Source organism: Pararge aegeria, chromosome Z (assembly GCF_905163445.1).
Source record: "Pararge aegeria chromosome Z, ilParAegt1.1, whole genome shotgun sequence".
Classification (NCBI taxonomy): domain Eukaryota; kingdom Metazoa; phylum Arthropoda; class Insecta; order Lepidoptera; family Nymphalidae; genus Pararge; species Pararge aegeria.
The window spans coordinates 24547562-24568950 of record NC_053208.1 but is presented as its reverse complement, the minus strand read 5'-3'; the positions used below and the strand labels follow the sequence as shown (position 1 = coordinate 24568950).

General features: G+C 37.9%; 1 protein-coding gene across 1 annotated transcript in view; it reads left to right on the top strand.

Annotated features, from left to right (window-relative positions):
* Positions 1 to 21389, top strand: part of LOC120636579 (protein AF-10) — a 93086-nt gene that overhangs the window by 25785 nt on the left and 45912 nt on the right. The window contains exons 14-16 of the mRNA XM_039908118.1: positions 1280 to 1398; positions 2745 to 2820; positions 19997 to 20059. Coding sequence (XP_039764052.1) covers positions 1280 to 1398; positions 2745 to 2820; positions 19997 to 20059 — 258 coding nt within the window. The remainder of the gene's footprint in view (positions 1 to 1279; positions 1399 to 2744; positions 2821 to 19996; positions 20060 to 21389) is intronic.

Genomic DNA, 21389 nt, shown 5'->3' with positions numbered 1-21389 from the left:
AAAAGTAAAACGTATCATTACATTTAATTGTTTTTTCTTAATATTTCTTTTAATTATGATTAGTTTTGTAGTAAATAATTAAAAATTACCGCTGCTTCATTTCATTCAGACAGAAATTTTAATTACCGACGCAGCGAAATTATTAGTTCACTATTTTGACACCATATTAGGCCAGCGCTTTTTCCACTTTACTTTTGAATATAAAACTTGTTTGTAAACAATTACTTCATGACTTTCTGTTTACTTCTCACTCCGAATAAAGAATCTCATAATAAATAACAGTTAATTATAGAATACTAATTCGTCAGTTCGTGATTTTTCAATGTTACAATGTTTGATATATTCGTTCAACAAACAGGTATGTTCCTTTGTTATTTATATCGTTTCTTTCATTCTTTTGTCCTAACCTCAATAAAGTTCAATGTATCTAATTGTTTCATAAACATTTAATGTTTTATTTAGAATTTTTATCTGAAATATTTCTATATTTTGGTTTTTGACTATGATCTTCATGTATTTTTTTTTTGTAGACTAAAAATGTGCTCTAAACGACAATTGAGATCAACAAAACCATCTAACCCTGGTGAATGGTTAATTGGCAAATACCATAAAGAATTGAAAATTACTAGAGCTCCTTCTCGTCGAGAAGTACTCAGTTTTTTCTTATTTCATCACTACGAAAATAAATTGACAATTGCAGACAGTTTGAAATTAACTGCTCAAAATATTCAACAATGTTTCGAACCGCAAGTAACTATCAAGGACTTTCATATTAAAGAAAAAATTAAAAAAAATTATGAGCGACCTGTCAAAATTAAAATTTTTAACTGAAACTTTCAGAAACTTATTTTTTTTTGGTCTATAAAATTATACCGTAACGAGAAAAAAAAAAAAAAAAAATTCGATTTTCGACGATTTTCGAAATTTAAAAAAATTTGGAGTGACCTCTTAAAAATTTTTTTTTGAGCTGTCCTTTGGAGAGGGCTCTTAAAACATCAACAACTAACATTTTTTCATCCGAGACTCAAAAAAAAAAATAGTCGTTTTTTTTGCGCCACCCTAATATATATATATACATAATATACATGTAATTCATGGAAAGTCAACGCGAGTTTCAAGATTTTTGTACACCCAATAAGTACACATGTGTACACAGCATAAATATTGTTAATCTGAAGCGTTCGGCGACGATGACGCGAGTTTCACGCCTTTTATTCAACCAAGAAGTACACATATATTACACAGCATATATATATATAATATAAATATTTTGTTGCAGGCGAAAACCGACGGTACGGAAGCAGCGGCCACTCCGGCGCACTTCTCAAGTCTTAGTCCGGCGCCTCCCCCGCCGCCGCCGCCTCCCGCATTCAGCCCAGCATCGCAGCCAAGCCCGAGGTAACCTTTGATTACATTTTAAAGTCAAAAGTCAAAGTCAAAAGTCAAAAGTCAAAATCAAAGTCAAAGTCAAAAGTCAAAGTCAAATATTTATTTGTTCAAATAGGCCCATAGGAGCTTTCGATGCGATGACGTTACATAAATAGACGTGTACACGGTAGTGAGATGATGGCGATAACTACATTCGTAATATTAAAATGAAAGCTACGAGGGTTCAAAACGAAGAAGTCCTCAACAAACTAAGCTGGGTGTTTATTGGATTTGAAGCGGTGCTAGCCCTAGAAAAATTCGTCCAGCCGTTTTGAGTTATAAATGGTGTACATATTTTTTTGTTATTAAAGTTACTTCATTTTATATGTATATATATATATATATATATATATATATATATATATTAATATATATATACATATAAAATAAAGTTACAGATTAATATTAATCGTTTTTCATAATATTATCATTATCATATCTCGAGAGCGGTGAAAGCGTTGCGTTGGGTCGAGTTCGAATCCCTGCACGCCGCACCTCTGACTTTGCTATGTTATGTGCGTTTTAAGTTATTAAAATATCAATTGCTTCAACGATGAAGGAAAACATCGCGAGGACACCCGTGCCCTGCGAGTAGGAGGAAACTCGTGCCCTGTCGTGGGCCGGTAATGGGTTGATACGATGATGGGGACTTTTTGCTATCACCATCTCACATTGTCATTCAAAACTATTTTTAAAAAAGGCCTGGTTACAGCATTCATTCAAACTGAAGCTTTTATATAATTTAGGTAATCCTTTATACTATAATAGAATTTTTCTATAAACTTACGTCTCATATAAACTGAACTTTTTAAGAGACATTTCCAAGATGTCAACGGGTAATTCATTGTGAAATGGTATAGTACTATTTCCTTTAAAAGTTATTTCCTTTTACATTTTTTCCTATTAATTATCACCACGCTGCTGCAATGCGGTATGGTGGACTTTAACGACTATTACCACAATTAAGTGGTAATAATTAAACGGGACCTACGGGAACTACGTGCTCTTCGAGGCACGGGGGCTGTGACCGCCAACTTTCTAACTACGGGCTGGTGCCAAAGAATCTTTATTGGAAAATATACAGAAACTTATTCAATTAGTCCCGACTCAGGATTCGAACCCGGAACCTCGTGATCCGTAGTTGAACATTCTAATCGCTAGACCAACGAGGCAGTTGAAAGGAATATTTTCTTAGTTATAAATAAAATCAATTTACAGGAATAGTCACGTTAAATTTATTTATTTTTAATTTTAAGTATAGATTATACAAACTGTAGCGGGTTAAACACCGTCCTCAATGTAATGTTTCATTTCAGGCATCCGCCGAGCCCAATGCCAGGCCCGAGTGGTCTCAACCAAGTCTCCAACATTCGCTCGCCGTCTCAACTGCAGGTACGTTGACAGAAATACGTTAACGTAGAGGTAGGGGCCATACAACCCATATACCTGCAATAAATCTGTGCAACTTCTTTACCGAGGAAGATTTTCACAAATTTGTAGTTTTTTTTTTTGCCGTTTTAGGACACGCTTTGTATAGCTGAACACGTCGGTAACAAAGCATTCTCACTATACATAAACCATTCAATTTGTATTGCAAAGTATCACGGAATTATTATTTAAAAGGCACAAATACAAATATACAGTTTTAAATAATCTCCCCTCTGTGTTAAGGCAAATTTTAGTTTAGTTCGGCTCAATATTTTTGTTAATTTAAATTAATTATTTTTTCGCACAATTAATTAACTAAACAAAGGCAATTAGAATAAACCCAATCAACACTAATGTAAAATGGTAAGTTCTTTAGAAATTAGTCACTTCGGAATTCTTTTAATGAATTACAAATTATGTACAACTACAGGATTGCGTTAAAAATTCGAAATCTTCTAATCTGTTGGTTAACTTATTTTTTTCTAACTACCCTGTTATTGTTAATATGTTCCATATGCATATATATCACTAGATCGTCTTTATGTATAAAGATGATGGCTGCGCGATGTTCTGTCAGTAATTTATCAATCTGTCATTCTGTCAGTGTCCCGGGCACTACCATAATATTGAGCATTATTGTTATAATATAATTTACATTTTGTTACAGAATTATATTCCTTATTTTTAGGACGTCAATCGATCTGAAATTGTCCATTTTAAGATAACACTGTTATAAGCGATGGTAGTAATATTCCAATTTGGAATGTAGGTACAGGAAGATTGCACAGTTATATTGCAGGTGTATGGGATGTTAAAAAAATATTTTTAAATGTTTATTAAGGAAAAGGACTGTGTAACTAACGATTTTTATTATGTTTTACATTTAACCGATTTAAAAAAATAGAGAAATATCTATATATTTGAACCGACCCTTATCGTTAGATTTTATAACTATTAATCAAAATATATTGGTCTGCTTCTTGTTATTTGAATAATACCCTATATTCCGTTCAGTGTATTTAAATTTTGATGATATAATTCGAGAAAGAATGAAAAAGTATCACAAAATTAGTGACAGCTAATGCCCTGAGTAATGTATCATTGAAGTCGGTTATGTTTGTGCTAACATTTTTACGTCCATTTTACGTGGGTTGTACGTGTATTACGCTTTATTGTGATTAACTGAAAACTGTTAATCAGTTATTTAAAATAAAATATATATTTAAAATTACTGATATTTAAAAAAAAAATAATGATTAATACTTTAACTTACGCTCGAGAAACTCGAGAATTATCGCCTTAATGGGATGCCTAGTGATTTAGGTGATTCCTAGATAAAAAAAAAGTTTTACGAACTCTTATGTGATGTCTAACGACGTTAAGCGCCGTGTGAAGTTACGACTCCGATTCGGCGTACCGTAAAGTTTTGGGAAAACGTAAACTGACACTTGTCAGAAAAATATAAACTCGTTTTCTTTTTAATAACATTAAATCTAAACGAAAAATTAAAAATATGATAACACAAACACAAAATGCCACACCTTGAGGCTAAAACCATACAAGACAAGATAGGTTATATTGAGTTGCGTAGTGTAGTAAAAGTAGAGAAATCCTTGGGGATGGGTATATGCTTTTGTAACATGATACCGAAGGTAATATTAGATCTACCTTTACCTAAATGTAAACAATATATTAAAACATATTTAACCAATCGTGGTTACTACACGATTGATGAATTCCTTAAAGACAAGGCTGCTTGAATGCAGGCCACTCCGTTCTCATCTCTTACAAAACAGAAACATTCTAAAGATTGTTAAACTATAAAATAATGTTGGAAAAGAGCAATCTGCTGAGTTTATTGCCGGCTCTTCTCAGTGGAATCTGCCTTCCGAACCGGTGGTAGAGTCACTACAAACAGACTGATTAGACGTTTCAAAAGTGCTTATAAACTGGCCTACTTGAAATAAATGAATTTTGAATTTTGAATTGAAGGGAAAATTGATTGTTGAAATGTAAATGTTTGCCTAGGAATCTTCTTAGATTAGGCGTTACTTACATAGGCATTGCCTTGGCAATCGTTAGTGAAAATGAGCACGTTGGTCTTAAGATGCCGATTCAGCTACATAACGTCCATTGATGCTTAAACTTTTATCTGATGCCTACTTCGTCTGTGTTTTTTTTACAAATCCCGAAGGAAACGTTCGTTTTCCTGGGATAAAGGATGTTACTAACTCTATGCCAAAAATAAAGTCAATTGTTTGATTGTACATGACGCAAAGACAAGCAAACAAAAAAACAAACCAACAAATACACTTTCGCGTCTTTAATATTATGGATTCACCGGTCTGATTCCGCAATGTGCATTTTCACGTACATTTTGCCCTACAATATGGTCAGCGGGATCTGAGTAGAGAAATTAGACAAATATAGATTGTGACATCTATGAAATATCGCACTTTAATTTTTTTTTCAGAGCTTATTCTATTTTTATAGTAGGTAAAAAAAAAAAACTTGGTATTGCTTTTAATAATGCTTCATAACGATGCTTAACGAGCAATGTAATTGAGGGAAGCTTTGAATATGCTTTTTATTATAATTTGATTATTTACTTATTACTTAGTTTTTATTTACTATTCTTTTAAGCTTTTTCTTAAATGAGCTATTGGAATAAAATAAAAATTTAATTTGTTTATGTAATGTCGCATAGACGAAAAGTTTACGTTAAAAATCAAAACGAAATTTAGATACGATATTATACGTCCTTGAATTATATCAATCTGCGCTAGTGAATTAGGAAAATCCCTGTGATACTAGTGGTAGGAAGAAGAAAAAATATTTAAATATCAGATCAATCTTGAATAATGATAGTGGTGATCATTGGCTTTATGGTGATTGGGTCCAGGCTAGGCATTTAGTAGGCACATAAAAAAAATTTTGAAAATCAATCCCATATACTTTTTATTTTTTAATACTGCCATAGTCATTTTCGTATAGGTACTCTAAGCTATTCAGTGTTTTGTCACGCTCTGTCATTTGAATGATGCCCTCAGTTGGAGGGTGACAGAAAATAGTATAACTATTCTGACATTAATCCACGTTCAATTGTAAGACCCTGATGGTGTTTATCCTTCTGCAATGTACTGCAGGGCTAGCACAGGAAGGCGACAAAAATTATATCCCCCGACTATGTCCCCTGACAAGGGATAAATCGTCTACATGCTAAAGCACGGTGACATAGAATGGGAGAGTTTTACTCCCGTTTATTACACATTGATTTTTGCTGATGTTGCCAAAAAATACGTTCACGAATCCATAATAAAACTGAATCTTATTTTTTCGATCTATCTCGCTTGCAATCATTAGCGCTTATGGAGCGCCTTTAGTGACATGTGTTGTAAGTAACAAAGTTAGTATGAGTTAAAGACAGTGCACCAACAGGTAGCAAACCTCTACCTGACAGTGCTGCAAGACTTGCACATTGCTACTATAATGCCGTCCGATAGTTAAAACTATAGTTTTGAATGCCCGAAATTAAATTTATTATATACATTACATCCAGTTTAAATACAAAATACGCACATATGCACACTTACACTCGCACTTTCACACTCTCGCACTTTCACACACACTCGCACTTTCACACAAACATTCACACACACACACACACACACACACACACACAGACAACGGCGGAAATCTTGTTTGCGCTGTTTGGATAAATCCTCCATGTTCTAATCGAACTCGGAGGAGTAGTATAACTAACATGAAAATTAATATTTACGTAACTCTCGTTTTCCGCCAATCATTTTAGCCAGTGCCCAGCAGTGGACTAATAGATGGAATAATAATTAAGAACACTTCGATTTAGTTATTGGAAGGCAGCCAGGGTTTGCCGCCCTGCCTTGTGCAGGGCGTATCAAAGCAATCGTCGCTAACTAACTAACTGATAACCATCATAAGGGTGTCCGGGGACACCCTTATGATGACACCCGAAGGAACAGAGTTACCGAGGAGCTAGGGGCGAGTGCAAAGCTGGCCAGGAGTTGTTGTCCTGGCTCATAGACATCTTAGAGAAGGGCAGACGTTGACCTAAGTGTGTGGCTCCGAATGATGCGATGTCATCATCATCAGAAATTAGAGACCTCGTCTTCGCCAGCAAAGACTCCCGGCGTTTTATTTATTTTTCCTATTTGGCAAGCCTCGTCAATGAACATGTGTATGAATATAACTATTAATACATAGTCTTGAGTAGTGCCCATATTTTTTTATATATCCCATCTTATGATAAAAGAAGATGCTGTCTCAGAATACTATCCTGGAAGTAACATTTAGTAGTTTGAATCTGCTTCTTCAATCGACATAGCTTCGTACCCGAAGGCTTAAGAACTTGGCGGTACGGCTTTTTTTACTGACCTGAGCAGAGTAGGGCCGATTAATACATTCGCGCGAGCTACGTAATTTCACTAAACTGTAAAGTGCAGAATAAGAACTTCTTGTCATGTGAACGTGTTAAGTATCGATTCTCGTTAAATTTCGTATGGCCAATTAACGTCCCTAGAATAAATAAATAACTTTCAGCACGGTGGTCCTACACAGCTCAGGAGTGCTTTATTAAAGTTTTTGCCGTCTCCTAACGTAGCTTAAAGGAACGTGTTAAGAAACTATAATTGTCAATCAGGGTCGGCTTTAGCCCATGTAGCGTCTGGGTGCTATCAATATCCTTATACCCTCTAGTAGGCGCGTCATTAAAATGGAATACTTACAATTATATTTTCAACGAGGTGGTTCGGGGTTCGAGTTTGAGATGGTTCGAGTTATCGGGGATTCGAGTGCAGATGCGTGCAATTGTATTAAAAATGATGCCTGGGAACCAAGCTGCTTTTTTCGCCTTTCGTTTACTTTGGGAATAGATTAATTGATTTGGAGTTAATTTAAAAACACGAAAAAAAAACAGGACAAAGATTCATAACACGTGCGCGGATCTAGCAATACATGCTCTATGGAGCCTTTTAGCCTTTTGGGAGGCGCTCTGTCCGGACGCCCTATGACCGGACGCCCGCGTGCGTCGTTCACCCTGCAACATAGGTAAAGCCGGCACTGCTTTTTATATGGTCCCAACGACAATTGAGCCCGAGCTCTTACTGATAAGGCGCTCACTGACCAGATTGCAAAAAACGTATTAACGGCGTATATACCGTGCAAGGGCAAGGAGCGTGACGCGCCTCCGTCGCTGCTCGTGTCGGTGCCTTTGCCGCCGATCGGGCACGGCCTCAACCTGTGTCTGCCAGCCCCTGCGCGCTCACCATTGCAGTCGCCCGCGCCATCGCCTGCCAACGCGTCTTCGCGGTCGCCCGGCCACGTGCCCGTGCGTTCGCCCGGTCACCCGACCGTGCGTTCGCCCAGTCACGCGTCCGTGCTTTCGCCTGGCAACACGTCCGTGCCAGCCAACGACACTGCGCAGGTTTCTTACAGCTTACATGTGATACCCTCGCTGAAATACTACCACTTGCAAAAAACATTATTCTCCCGAGAAAAGATCGCGAAGGTTTTCGCAAAAGTAAAAAAAAATAAAAATCTCATATAGCGCCACTTCTAGTATCAGCAATTTGAACGAAAATGTTGGGTGATGGTATTCGTTTGGATATAATTATATCCTTGCGATCTTATATGTTTTTTTGGAATGCTTCAAATATTTTGAAAAAAATAGTATTTTTTGCAAAAGTGTCAGTATTTTATCGCGTGTACGATAAAGACGCATTTTGATTGGTCGATATACCCGGAGAATCCCATCAGGCGGGATATCGATTTCACGACTTATGCAACCGGTACTAATCAGGTTTGGTAACGGTAAATTAAATTTACGCTGCCCTGCTTATCTATTATTTTATCATTTTAACGTAACGATTTGTGACGTAACCATCGTGTAAAAATACGTCAAAATTTTGCGTTACTAAATGCGCATGTACCGCAGTTGAGATTTCGATAGAAAATCTACGATATCTAGACATGCGTTTCCCTACTCTCCCGCACCCAAAATTGAAATGGATGGTTCCCTATGAATAGATAGAAATAGTTTCCCCATGCAGGCCTCATTGCATGCGTTTCACATATCATATTCTATGATTCCTATTGACCAATGAAAATGCGTCTATGTCATTATATGTGTACCTGTATTCCACTGTTCGTGTTAATGCAACTTTGTAAACGTCTGCAGTCAATTTAGGTAACATTACTTTTCGGTGTAACTTTAGCAGTCTACAGATAGTTTTTTCTCCCATTCTTTATACATTGTAGACTACCTCACCCCACCGGTTTCAACCGCTATAATATGGGTCTTAGGATGACGTTGTATAACCTTTTATTTTCCCTAATAACTCATACTTATTTTTTCTAATTGAACTGATCCTTAGATTAGGGTATAAAGAATACACGCACACTTTATTTTCGTATAGCAGCTCAGCCGAATTGTTAATGCGCCTTGGCACTGAAAATCTATGTAACTGTTTTCATACAAACACCAATCGATATAAGATCCCTTCTAGACAATTATTTCTACAGCCTCGTTTCTAAATACGCTCATTAGCCTCCGCCACCTGAACTCACGTATCGCTATGGAAACACTGTATCTCATAAGATTAAGTCATATGCTTTATGCTTTAAATCTTAGCTTTTACACCTTCTATTTTATATTCGCTATCAAACTTGGCTTGTAGTCTCACACATTACATTTAATGTGTGAGACATTTTCCTATACTCTCGGCTAAGTTTGGTTCAACACGTAGAGGCTTTTTGCGAGGAATTAATACAAACCGAGTGATATAACAACTGGATTTTATTCTATGGAACACCATTTAGTTCTACTAGACGATACCAATCAGGGTTCAAAGGGCAATCTTAATTGGTGAAGTGCGTGACGGAAGGCGTTAAGAGGGATAAACGGAAATGATAGAAGGTACCTAGTAACCACCATAAGTGGTAATTTAAAGCAGATAACGTCTTGGCGTATCATCTTACATACCTGGTCCTATTGATGATGTCTGTATACATCATGGTACACAACATCAGTAGGACCCTGAGATAATTGTCTACAATTTTCTCGTCCTATTAGCAAGAAAATGAAGAGACATAATTATCGTGGCGTGCGTTTTAGGCCCATTCAAGTCACCCTAACTCTCAGCTTGATTAGATATTAAAACATTGATATGTTTAAGGGGCCTATGCGTTTATTCAAAACTCGTGCCGTGGTAACAATTTTTATTTTCTCTATAATAATAATTATAATAATATGTTTTATATTTCAGGCCAAATATGACAAAAATTTCAAAACAAAAAATACGGTAATGATAATTAAATAAAGACTACGAAAATATAACTTAAATCAAACTAAAACAACCATTAAATCAATAATTCAAAATATATCAAGTAACCTATATTTCTTGATCATTATTTTTATTGTATTTTTCCCATGAACTACAAGGCATTTAAACTACACCTCCTACCACTTTGTTATACCTATTTAACTGGCTTAAATAGGCATTACAAAGTGTAGGATATGGTTTAAATAGGAATTGCAAAGTATTTTTCGTGAAAATTTCTTTAGCCTATTTGAGATATTTTTGGTAGTGCGTTATCCGACATGATATCCGCCAATGCGACGTGTGTGCGCTAGAGAGGCAATTCGTAGTGATTGTAACCACCATAAGGGTCGTAGCAGCGTCACCACTTGCCAGACTTTGAGACGCGACCTAATAGTTTATTCTGGCAGGCTTTGACTTGGCACTGTGTGTGGGTTTCTGGACTTGGGTTAAGTCGAACGCCTACTAACCGTGGCTAACTATGACGCTGACATGGGGGGCAAGCGTACAACGCTTGAGTGAGTGTTCTACTTGAGACGCACTGTCGGCCAGTGGACATGTGAATATTCACTAATACATTGCAATGCCTCGACTTAATAGGTGTTAACTTCAATGGTCAGCGGCAATTGAGCTCGCGAGCTCGAACTGATAGGGCTAAAGCACTCAGCGAACAGATAGTAAGAATACTAACAACGTTTATACCGTGCAAGGGCAAAGAGTGCGATGCTCCTCCACTGCAAGTATCGGTGCCGATACCGTCGTCCGGGCACGGGATCAACCTGTGTCTGCCAGCGTCTGCACGCTCAGTGCCCGCCCAAACGTCGTCGACTTCATCTGGCCTTTGGTCAATGTTCGCGCCCGTACGACCGCCTGCGCCCGCTACCATCACTACGCACCCGCAGGTTCTTAACAGGCTACATATAGTACGCACGGTGAAACACTGCCACAAGCAAAAAAAATATGTAGCATCTTTAAAAAAGGTATTAAGAAAAAAACATAACTATAATATCACGTGTAAGTAAGCAGGTGTCCGTTCTCATATCGTAACTTTAACTACAACGTTAAGTGATGTCTCGTCATTCTATAAAACCTTTGGAATGCTTGTATTTTTTGAAGAAGTGACAGAGTTGCATCGCGTGTACGATTACGACGCATTTTGATTGGTCTATATATCTACCCGGGGAATTCCCGCAGAGTAGGCTGGGTAGTGACCAAAAAAGTCACACACTTCTCTATTACTTTGTCATCGCAACATAACAATTTGTGACGGAACATTCGACAGCACTGTATAAAAAAGTGTCACAATGTTCTTCACCAAATCCGCATGTACCGCAGTTTGAGACACGACATAATAATCTCGCGCGCGCACCCCAAATGGAAATCCCTGGAGCAACCAATACAAATGGTTTCTCATTGCATGCGTTTCACAAATCAAATTCATAGATTCCTATTGACCAATGAAAATGCGCCAATGTAATTATATGTGTTCCTATATTTCGCTGTTTGTATATATGCAGCTTTATAAAAGTCTTTAAAAAATTTAGGTAACAATGGTTTCTCATTGTAACTTTGGCAGTCAACTTATAGTTTAATTTCATTCTTCATAAGTTGGACTACCGACCCCCGCGGTTTCACCCGCTATAATATGAGTACAGCTTATTTCTAAGTACGCTCATTAGCGTCCCTCACGCAACCCTGTCAAAACACTGTCAATTTACCTAAGAAATTATTTTGAGAGGCTTGAACGTCGGATTATTTTGAGGTTGACGTTGGGACTGTGTCTGGTAGGGCTAAAGTACTCAGCGACTAGATAGTAAGGATATTAACTGCGTATATACCGTGCAAGGGCAAAGAGTGGGCAGCTGCTCCGCCACTTCACGTGTCGGTGCCGTTACCGTCGATTGGGCAAGTTCTCAACTTGTGTCTGCCGAACTCTGCGCGCTCACCCGCGCGGTCGCCCGCCAACGCGTCTTCGGGATTGGCCGGCCAGTGGTCCGTGTTCTCGCCCGTCAAAGCGCCTGCGCCCGCCACCATCACTGCGCACCCGCAGGTTTCTAACAACCCACATTTAGTAAACTCGCTGAAACACTGTCACTAGCAAAAAAAATCTGGAGGACCTTTTCGAAGGTTTAAAAAATAAACATCACTAGAATATCACATAGAGTCTGTCATTCCTGGTAACTGTAACTGATAATTAAATGTAAGTTGACGGTAAAAGTGAGGAATATGTTATAACCTTACATTTTCAGCGATATTTTTGTCGTGCATAAATATGAAATATTAAGACTCCTTATTCTATAAAAACTTTGGAATGCTTTGACTACTTTGAAATCAATTGTATTTTTTGCAAAAGTGACAGTGTTGCATTGGGTGTACGAAAACGACGCATTTTGATTGGTCGATATATTATCTACCCGGGGAATCCCCGCCGGGATATAGATTCCACTAATTAGGCTGCCGATACTAGCGATTCTAGTCAGGCTGGTTTACGACCAAAAAAGTTCACTAAATCCCAAATTTGCAATAACTTGTGACGTAACATTCGACAGCACTGTATTAAAAGGTGTCACAATGTAGGTCACCAAATACTTATGTACCGCAGTAACGATTTGATAATACGCGCACCCCAAATAGTAATGGGTGGTTCTCTGGATCAACCCATAGAAACAGTTTTCTTGTGCATGCATTTTTGAAAACAAATCAATTTCATAGATTCCTATTGACCAATGAAAATGCGCCAATGTCAATATATGTGTTTCTGTATTCCGCTGTTCGTGTATATGCAACTTTATAAACGTCTTCAGTCGATGTAGGTACTGTTGGTTTTTAAACATAAATTTGGCAGTCAACATACAGTTTAATTTCATTCTTCATAAGTTGGACTACCGGCCCCCGCGGTTTCACCTGCCATAAGGGCACAGCTTCTTTCTAAATACGCTCATTAGCGCCCCTCTTGTGACCTCACGCAGTGCTGTCAAAATACTTTGTCAATTTTCCTAAGAAATTATTTTGAGAGGCTTGACCGTCGGATTATGTGGAAGTTGACGTTGAGACTGTGTCTGATAGGGCTAAAGCACTCAGCGACCAGATAGTAAGGATATTAACTGCGTATATACCGTGCAAGGGCCAAGAGTGGGCAGCTGCTCCGCCACTGCACGTGTCGGTGCCGTTACAGTCGATTGGGCAAGGTCTCAACTTGTGTCTGCCGACCTCTGCGCGCTCACCCGCGTGGTCGCCCGCCAACGCGTCTTCGGGATTGGCCGCCCAGTGGTCCGTGTTCTCGCCCGTCAAAGCGCCTGCGCCCGCCACCATCACTGCGCACCCGCAGGTTTCTAACAACCCACATTTAGTAACCCCGCTGAAACACTGTCACTAGCAAAAAAAATCTGGAGGATCTTTTCGAAGGTTTTAAAAATAAACATCACTAAAATATCACATAGAGTCTGTAATTCCTGGTAACTGTAACTGATAATTAAATGTAAGTTGACGGTAATAGTGAGGAATTTGTTATAACCTTAAATTTTCATCGATATATTCGTCGTGCATAAATATGAAACTTTTAGTCTCTTTATTCTATAATAACTTTGGAATGGTTTTTCTTTTGAAATCAATTGTATTTTTTGCAAAAGTGACAGTGTTGCATCGCGTGTACGAAAAAGACGCATTTTGATTGGTCGATATATTATCTAACCGGGGGTCCCCGGCGGGAAATAGTTTCCACTAATTAGGCTGCCAATACTAGCGATTTAAGTCAGGCTGGGTGTCCAAAATAGTACAGCCCAAATTCTCAATTACTTTAACATAACAACTTGTGAAGGAACATTCGATAGAACTAACTGTGTTAAAAGGTGTCTCATTATACATATCAAGATAGGCATGTGACGCAGTTATGATTTAATTAATAGAAATGGATGTTTCCCTGGATCAACCGCTAGAAATGGTTTCCTTTTGCATGCAGGTGCATGCGATTCACGAATCAATTTCAAAAATTCCTATTGACCAATGAAAATGCGCCAATGTCGTTATGTGTACCTATATTCCGCTGTTCGTGTACAAGCAACTTTAAAAAAAAGTCTTTAATCGATTTAGGTGACATTGCTTTATCGATGTAACTTTGGCAGTCAATATTTAAGTACGAGGGGAGGTCCAAAAGTTCGTGAAATTAAAGGGTTTTAAATAAAATGAAACAACAAATCTATTTTCCCTTCCTTTTCAATATAATCACCCTTAAGCTGAATTTTTATAAACCATCGTTAAAATATTTTCTATCTTTTGCTTCAAAATGAGCCAAAATTGCCTCCTTTACTTCATTGTCATCGGTAAATTTCCTTTTTCGTCTTTTTTTAAATTGCGGACCAAATAAAAATTATAGATCTGAACTGTAGGGTGGGTGGGCTAGTGATTCGAAGCCATGTGTGTACAGAGCAGCCATTGCAATTCTGCTCTTGTGAACCGGCACGTTGTCTTGCAAGAGCAACATAGATTTGGTCAATTTTCCTCGATGTTTTTCTTTGATAGTATAATCCCCTTACAATCCAAAAAAAACAGTAGCTATCAACTTTCCCGCCGCCTCCGACACTTTTAATTTTTGATTTAGACCTTGCCCTGACTTTTGTCATACCCAGGATTCGCAATGTAGTAGTACTCCAACTAATGCAAATAAGTGTTTTTTTCTTCAAACGAGTATCTTCCATTACAATTCTCACTTTTTCGATGATGTCTGATTTGGTGGCGTCAAGCGCAGGTCGTCTTCAATCGACCGACGATGTTTGGAAAAACCATGCTACTTTTATCTCCATATTTTCAGTTTTCTTCCGGATTGACTTGTTTTGTAGACGTGTTCGTAAACTCATGACGCAATAAAGCTTTAACTCAATTTATATACTAATGATTAGTCCCCTCCATTCCACGAAGTTTTGGACCTCCCCTTGTATATAGTTGTTCCTGCTAAACCCTTCGGTTTGACTCGCGGTTTCAAACTTTGGTCTCAAGGTGCTGCTATAGCTGCAGCCAATTGATTCCCGAATGATTTTTTTTCTTTTTTTTTGTTAATGTTATACTTACTTATACAGACCTATGTTGCAAACATTTTATATGTGACCTGGAACCGATAATCTATGTAACTGTTATCATGTCAATAACAATCGATATAAGATCCCTTCTAGATAATCTTTGTTCAGCTAACGGACACATTTCTTCGGTATGCCAAATAAAATTAAAGCATAGCTAATGCTTTAAATCTTTCCATTCTATATTTGGTATCAAAGTTGCCCAGGAGTCCATGTAATGTGTGGGAAGTTACATGCACTCTCGGCCAACTTTGATTATTGCTCAATATTGAGTTATATAACGACTGGAACTTATGCTTTGGTAAGTTCTGGTACATTCAGGTATTTTTGCTCTGAAATGAAAGAACCATATTGATATATTTTTTTTGTTTTTTACTTAACACTTGATTTGATAATTTGGACAGGTGTGTGTTTAACTCTTATAAAGAAGCATAAAAGTAGGAAATCTTAGAAGGTTCTGGTTACCACCATATTATATGTGTTATTATGTATAGCGGTGATCAAAGGCCGATGTCGCCTTGGCGTATCGTCTAAGATCCTCTGGTTCTACTATGCGCGTCTCGAGATCATTAGATCAACCATTGGGTCGGGTATTAAAATATGAGATAAAACATGGTAGACATGATTATCTTGATGTTACATCTAAAAGTCACCTCAACTCTCTCGCCTAAATTATATATTTACACATTTATATGCGATTTAGAGGCCTTTCATTCAATACCAAACTCGTATTAACAACTAACAAATTATTGTTACCATCTTACGAGTTATAACGTAAATTTGCTAGCATGTTGAACTATTGGTCCCGGTCCCATTATTAACTAGCATATGCAATTAAATCCTTACGATACTTTTGGGGTTCGTCACCTTTGTCACCCAAAGCGTATCAGATGTTCATGTCGTACATTGAGCTAATAGTTTGGATGATAATAAGGTTAACACTGCATTCTATTTATCGGGCGGCACCCCGGGTAAAGACGCCCTGCCTCCAGTATGTCGAATCAAAACAACCGGCACTTGTTAAGTTCCACTTCCTTGACACGTATTTTTTTAAAGTGTTAATTCTTAGTCGAGAAGAACTATTTTTGTCAATTTAATCGCGTAACGTTTTGAATGGACTGTAACTGATAACCAAAATTAAGGTTGTAACAGCGTCACCGGGGGGGATCGGGGCGAGCGCGAATCTTGCCAGGTGCTAAGACCCTGGGCCCAGCGAAATGGAGAGGGAGCTGTACGTGGACTTAAGAGGGCCACCTGGGAGGCTTGGACCTCGGTTTAGGTTGACACTTGGTTTGTCTATGGTTTTTTTGTAAATGTGTTGTTGTGGGTGTAAGGCTAAAGCGTTCATCGGTCAGATAGTGATGGACACGTATTAACGGCGTATGTACCTTGAAAGGGCATGGAGCGTGACACGCCTCCGTCGCTGCTCGTGTCGGTGCCGTTGCCGCCGATCGGGCACGGCCTCAGTCCGTGCGTGCCCGGCCCCGCGTGTTCACCAGCGCGTTCGCCTGCCCACGCGTCCGTTCGCTCGCCCGCTCATGAGTCCGCGTGTTCGCCGGCCCACGAGACCGCACGCTCGCCCGCCCACGCGTCCGCGCGCTCGCCTGCACACTCATCCATGCGCTCGCCTGCCTACGCGACCGCGCGCTCGCCCGCCCGAGTGTCCGTGTACACGCCCGCCCACGCGTCCGCGCGCTCGCCCACCCACGCGTCCGCGCCCTCGCCTGCTCATGCGTCCGCGTCAGCCACCGCCACCACGCACTTGCAGGTTTCTAACCGCGTACATATGGTTTTCCCGCTGAAACACTGTCACTTAAAAGAACTATTTTTTGTTCCGAAGAAATGTTCTCATACATAGTGGAACGTTACGTGTGTTTTATATCTTAACTGTTACCAAAAGGTATTGAATGTATCAATTGAGGCAGCATAATAACCTTAAAATTTTATCGGACATAAATATGAAAAATGATGTCTTCTCATTCTATATAGCTTTTGGAAAGCTTCAGCTATTTTGAAAACAATAATATTTTTGGAAAAGTGACAGTGTTGCATCGCGTGTTCGATTAAGACGCATTTTGATTGGTCGTACGATATATTTTCACGGGTATACCGAGGAACCGTGCAGGCGGTAAAGCGATATTACACGAGCAGTCGATAGCAATCAGGTAAAGTAACGACCAATTGAGTTCCCCAGTTTCCTGATTCTCTATTACTCCACCATCGTAACATAACTATTGGTGAAGTACAAATTGACATCCTTTTATAAAACGGTGTCACAACATTCCGTCACCAAATGCGCATTTACAGCAGTTCTAGTCTGATTTCTATTTCGCTGGAATTCTGGCAGTTTTCATTTTAAGAAATTTTGGTTTAACAAATATTTTTGTGTGCCTTTTTAACTTGATACTCTGATTTTCTTTAAGTTTAAAATTACTGTTTGATGAAAATTGATTAAGTGCTATCAATCAATCAATATCAATTTTCAGCTGTAATAAAGCAAATCAAAGCAAATCCGAATACTTAACTGCTAAAAAAAAAAAGAAAAAAACGCAACAACCTTTCATAATAACAACGAGGGAAACAACAATAAACTTTAGAAAAAAAAAAACACACAATTTCAAACTATGAAATGCAATGTTTATCACCAGAATGCAAGCTTTATATATCTATGGATGATATAACATAACAGGATGCAAGCTTTCTCTGTAAATAAAGATCAGTGAAGGATGAGCCAAACATAGTTAACAAGAAAAACGTACAGACCAACGCACTTTCGCAATCTTTAATGACCCCAGAGCCTACTACGGTTTCAACTTACCTTTACGATTCTCTACCACCAATAATCTAGCAGGGCTAGCACGGGCAGGAGACAAAAACCATATCCCCGATTATATCCCCATATGCATATAATTAACCGACTAAATCACGGGAACAGGGACTAGGAGACGTTTATCCCCGTTTATTATTACACATATATTATGTGTGTATTATTTCCACTTGTGCGCAAATGCTCTGAGAGTTACAGCTGTGGGAGAAGATAAATTTTTATGCTTTCCCAGGATATATAATTGTCTCCAGTCCGTGCTAGCGGTGCAGAGATGTGTGGCCCAGTAGCAGCACCTAGATTGACACCTATTATATTTTTACTCGAAACTCTTACACATGAGTTTTAACTCGGTCTGATATGTTTCTGATTTCTTATCACCATAATTAATTACTCACTATTGCCTGCGTTCTTCTTTTCTGTGATAAAAAGTTTCATTTATAACAGTAGGTTAGGCTTGTTTCGACATTTTATCTTTTTTATTTTTTATTTCTAGTATTGCCAAAAAACGTCAGAATTCCGCGGAATTAAAAATCAATCTTAAGATTTAAATACAATAGAAAATCTATTGTATATAGATGTACCGCACCCAAATGGATATGGGTTGGTTGTCCATTAACCGATACTAAATGTTTTCCCACTGCAGGCCTCATTGCATGCATTTCACAAATCATATTCAATGATTCCTATTGACCAATGAAAATGCGCCCATGTCATTTTATGTGTTCCCGTATTCCACTGTTCGTGTACATGCAACTTTACAAACGTGTTCTGCCAAAATACGTCAACGTTACTTTCTCAATGTTACTTTGACAGTAAATAGCTATAGCCTATCTACATATTTATATATATGTATGTAGATGGTTTGCTTTTCCCGGAGTACAAAAAAATAAGCTAGGAGTATTAAAAATAAGTGAACAAAAAAATACAGACTTAGCAAATTTTGCGTCATTAAATTGCGTGTACACGACTACGCTTGTATATTGTAATGCTATGAGTTTTACTAATACATTGTTTATGAGAAATATTGACGCATGCCTCGGCGGGGGACCGATATTGTATGGCTATGCTTTTTTTTTCTCTCCCCGTGTGGAATGCTAATGGAAGCTTTATTGTCGCATGCTATCAAATTTTATAGAATTTTTTTTCAAGCAACCTATTTTCGATTTGGATGGTAAAGGTAAGGTTCCCATAGCCTAATCTCACTCGTATGATTTTCGTTTTTGATATTCGGCGAATAAACTAATACAAAATAAAAAAGCTTTTATCAGATTAGTCGTAGAATAAATAACAGTACTACATCCAGATGTTTCACTCCTTTTGACCTTTAATGTCGTAAAAAAAAGTGAAAAGAAATCTAAGATGTTACGTGAGGTTTTACAGTTGTTACGTTAACGTGGGTCAAGTACCCATTTATAAATTTCATTTATACTTGGTACAACTTTATATACAAATCTGGTAAAAAAAGGCCTTGCCAGGTGTTGGGATTTTCAGTCAAGAAATTCTTACCACCAGCCCAGTGATTGGAACTTACTTTACGACAGCGAACCACAGTGGTGTCTTAGAGATTCCGTGACGTAAAGCCCAACAACCCGCACTAGGCACTAGCATGGTGGGTAAATATGGGCTTGTGCCCAGCTATGGGGCATTAAAGGCTAAAAAGGATAATGATAATAGAATAATTATTATTTGCTAGAATAGGGTACACAATGATTTATCTTAATTTATTGCTATCTGTAGACCTATAAAGCTGATCACGCAGCAAACAGCTGTGCGTGCGTACCGATTACTTTATTTGAATTTTAAACACTGTAAACTTCCTACGTCAGCATTGGTATGCGATCAGTATTAGACCAATGTATGGTTTTAGTATAATAGAACTATTTTCTCAGATCCCGTTGCCGCCTGAAATGAGCGGACACTCTCCGCACATATTCCATCAGCCGCACAAACAGGTGAGTTTTAAAATTAAGTAGCAACAATAAAACTTAAGAGATCCACATCAACTAAATGCTATCCTAGTACCCACTGTGGTAGCTTATAGTCTTATTTTTTTATTTATTTACTATACTTGATTTATCATTACAGACTTAACCTAAATCATAAGCTAAAAACAAAGAAAACTAGAACTTATAATGTGCATAACTTAATAAATAAGTAATTGCCAAAAATTTTGTTATATCTAAGGACCTAGCGACACAACAGCGATACTTTTGTATGCGTAGAAAGCGTCGATAACAGCCGGTTTTTTGACTTAATACCCTGTGTTACTTGTATAAAATGTTAGTTGTAAATCGCCAGTACCTCCATGTAATGAAAAAACGTGCCAATAATAAGACTCTTAAGAATCACAACAAAGTTACAAATTGTGGTTATAAACCTCAAGACTTCTCTCAGAACTACTCATAAGTTATACCAATGTAATGCAAAAATGCACCAATAATAAGTACGATGTGATTCTCTAGCAGTGGCGGTACTACCATAGAAGCCGAAAAGGCGGGTTTGCGTTACAATAAATATCTCTTAAATTTAGCTCGAGTACTTATTTCGAAATTCAATTCAAAAAATAATTTACACATGACAGCAATGAGGACCGAACAAAATTTTTTAACGTACTACATACTCTGGCAGGTAGACTCGGTGGCGTTGATTTAATATGTTACTAGCATCTCTGGTAGCAACCAGCCGAACGCGATAGAATGACATTAAGCGCCGCGCCGAAATAACACGATCGTCTACAAAGTTTTCTCGCCTTGTCTCGCTCACACTGATAGGGCCTATTGTCTGCTTTCACTCATCAAAATGTTAATGTATTTAGCAGGGATAATCTGAATTGTCTAATAATTCAGTATGAACGTAAAATGCAAGATTGCGAGTTGAAGTTCGTGCAGATGACTAGCGAGTGAACATAAACTTCATGATACCTAGCATTTGCTAGATTTGCATTATAACTGAGGGTTTATAATTATTGTTGAGTTCAAAAAAGTGCATTTCAGTTGTTTGTTTTCTTATAAATTCAAGTAAATTTCATTAAATATGAGGTCTTATTTTGTATCAATATGTTTGTGGCGAGCTTAGATGTGTTCAAATTGGCGAACACAATGTAAACTTAATAACTTTTTTTGTAAAGGAAACAGCTCTAAACTCACCGAATACTACGCCAGACTTGTGCATTTCTCAGGGTAGTTAAAACCATAAAAGACAGTTTAATGTATACATAGCCCGTATTGCTGTTGTATGCTCCCATTCAAATAAATTGTATTGTTGTTATCGCATTTTTTTTCT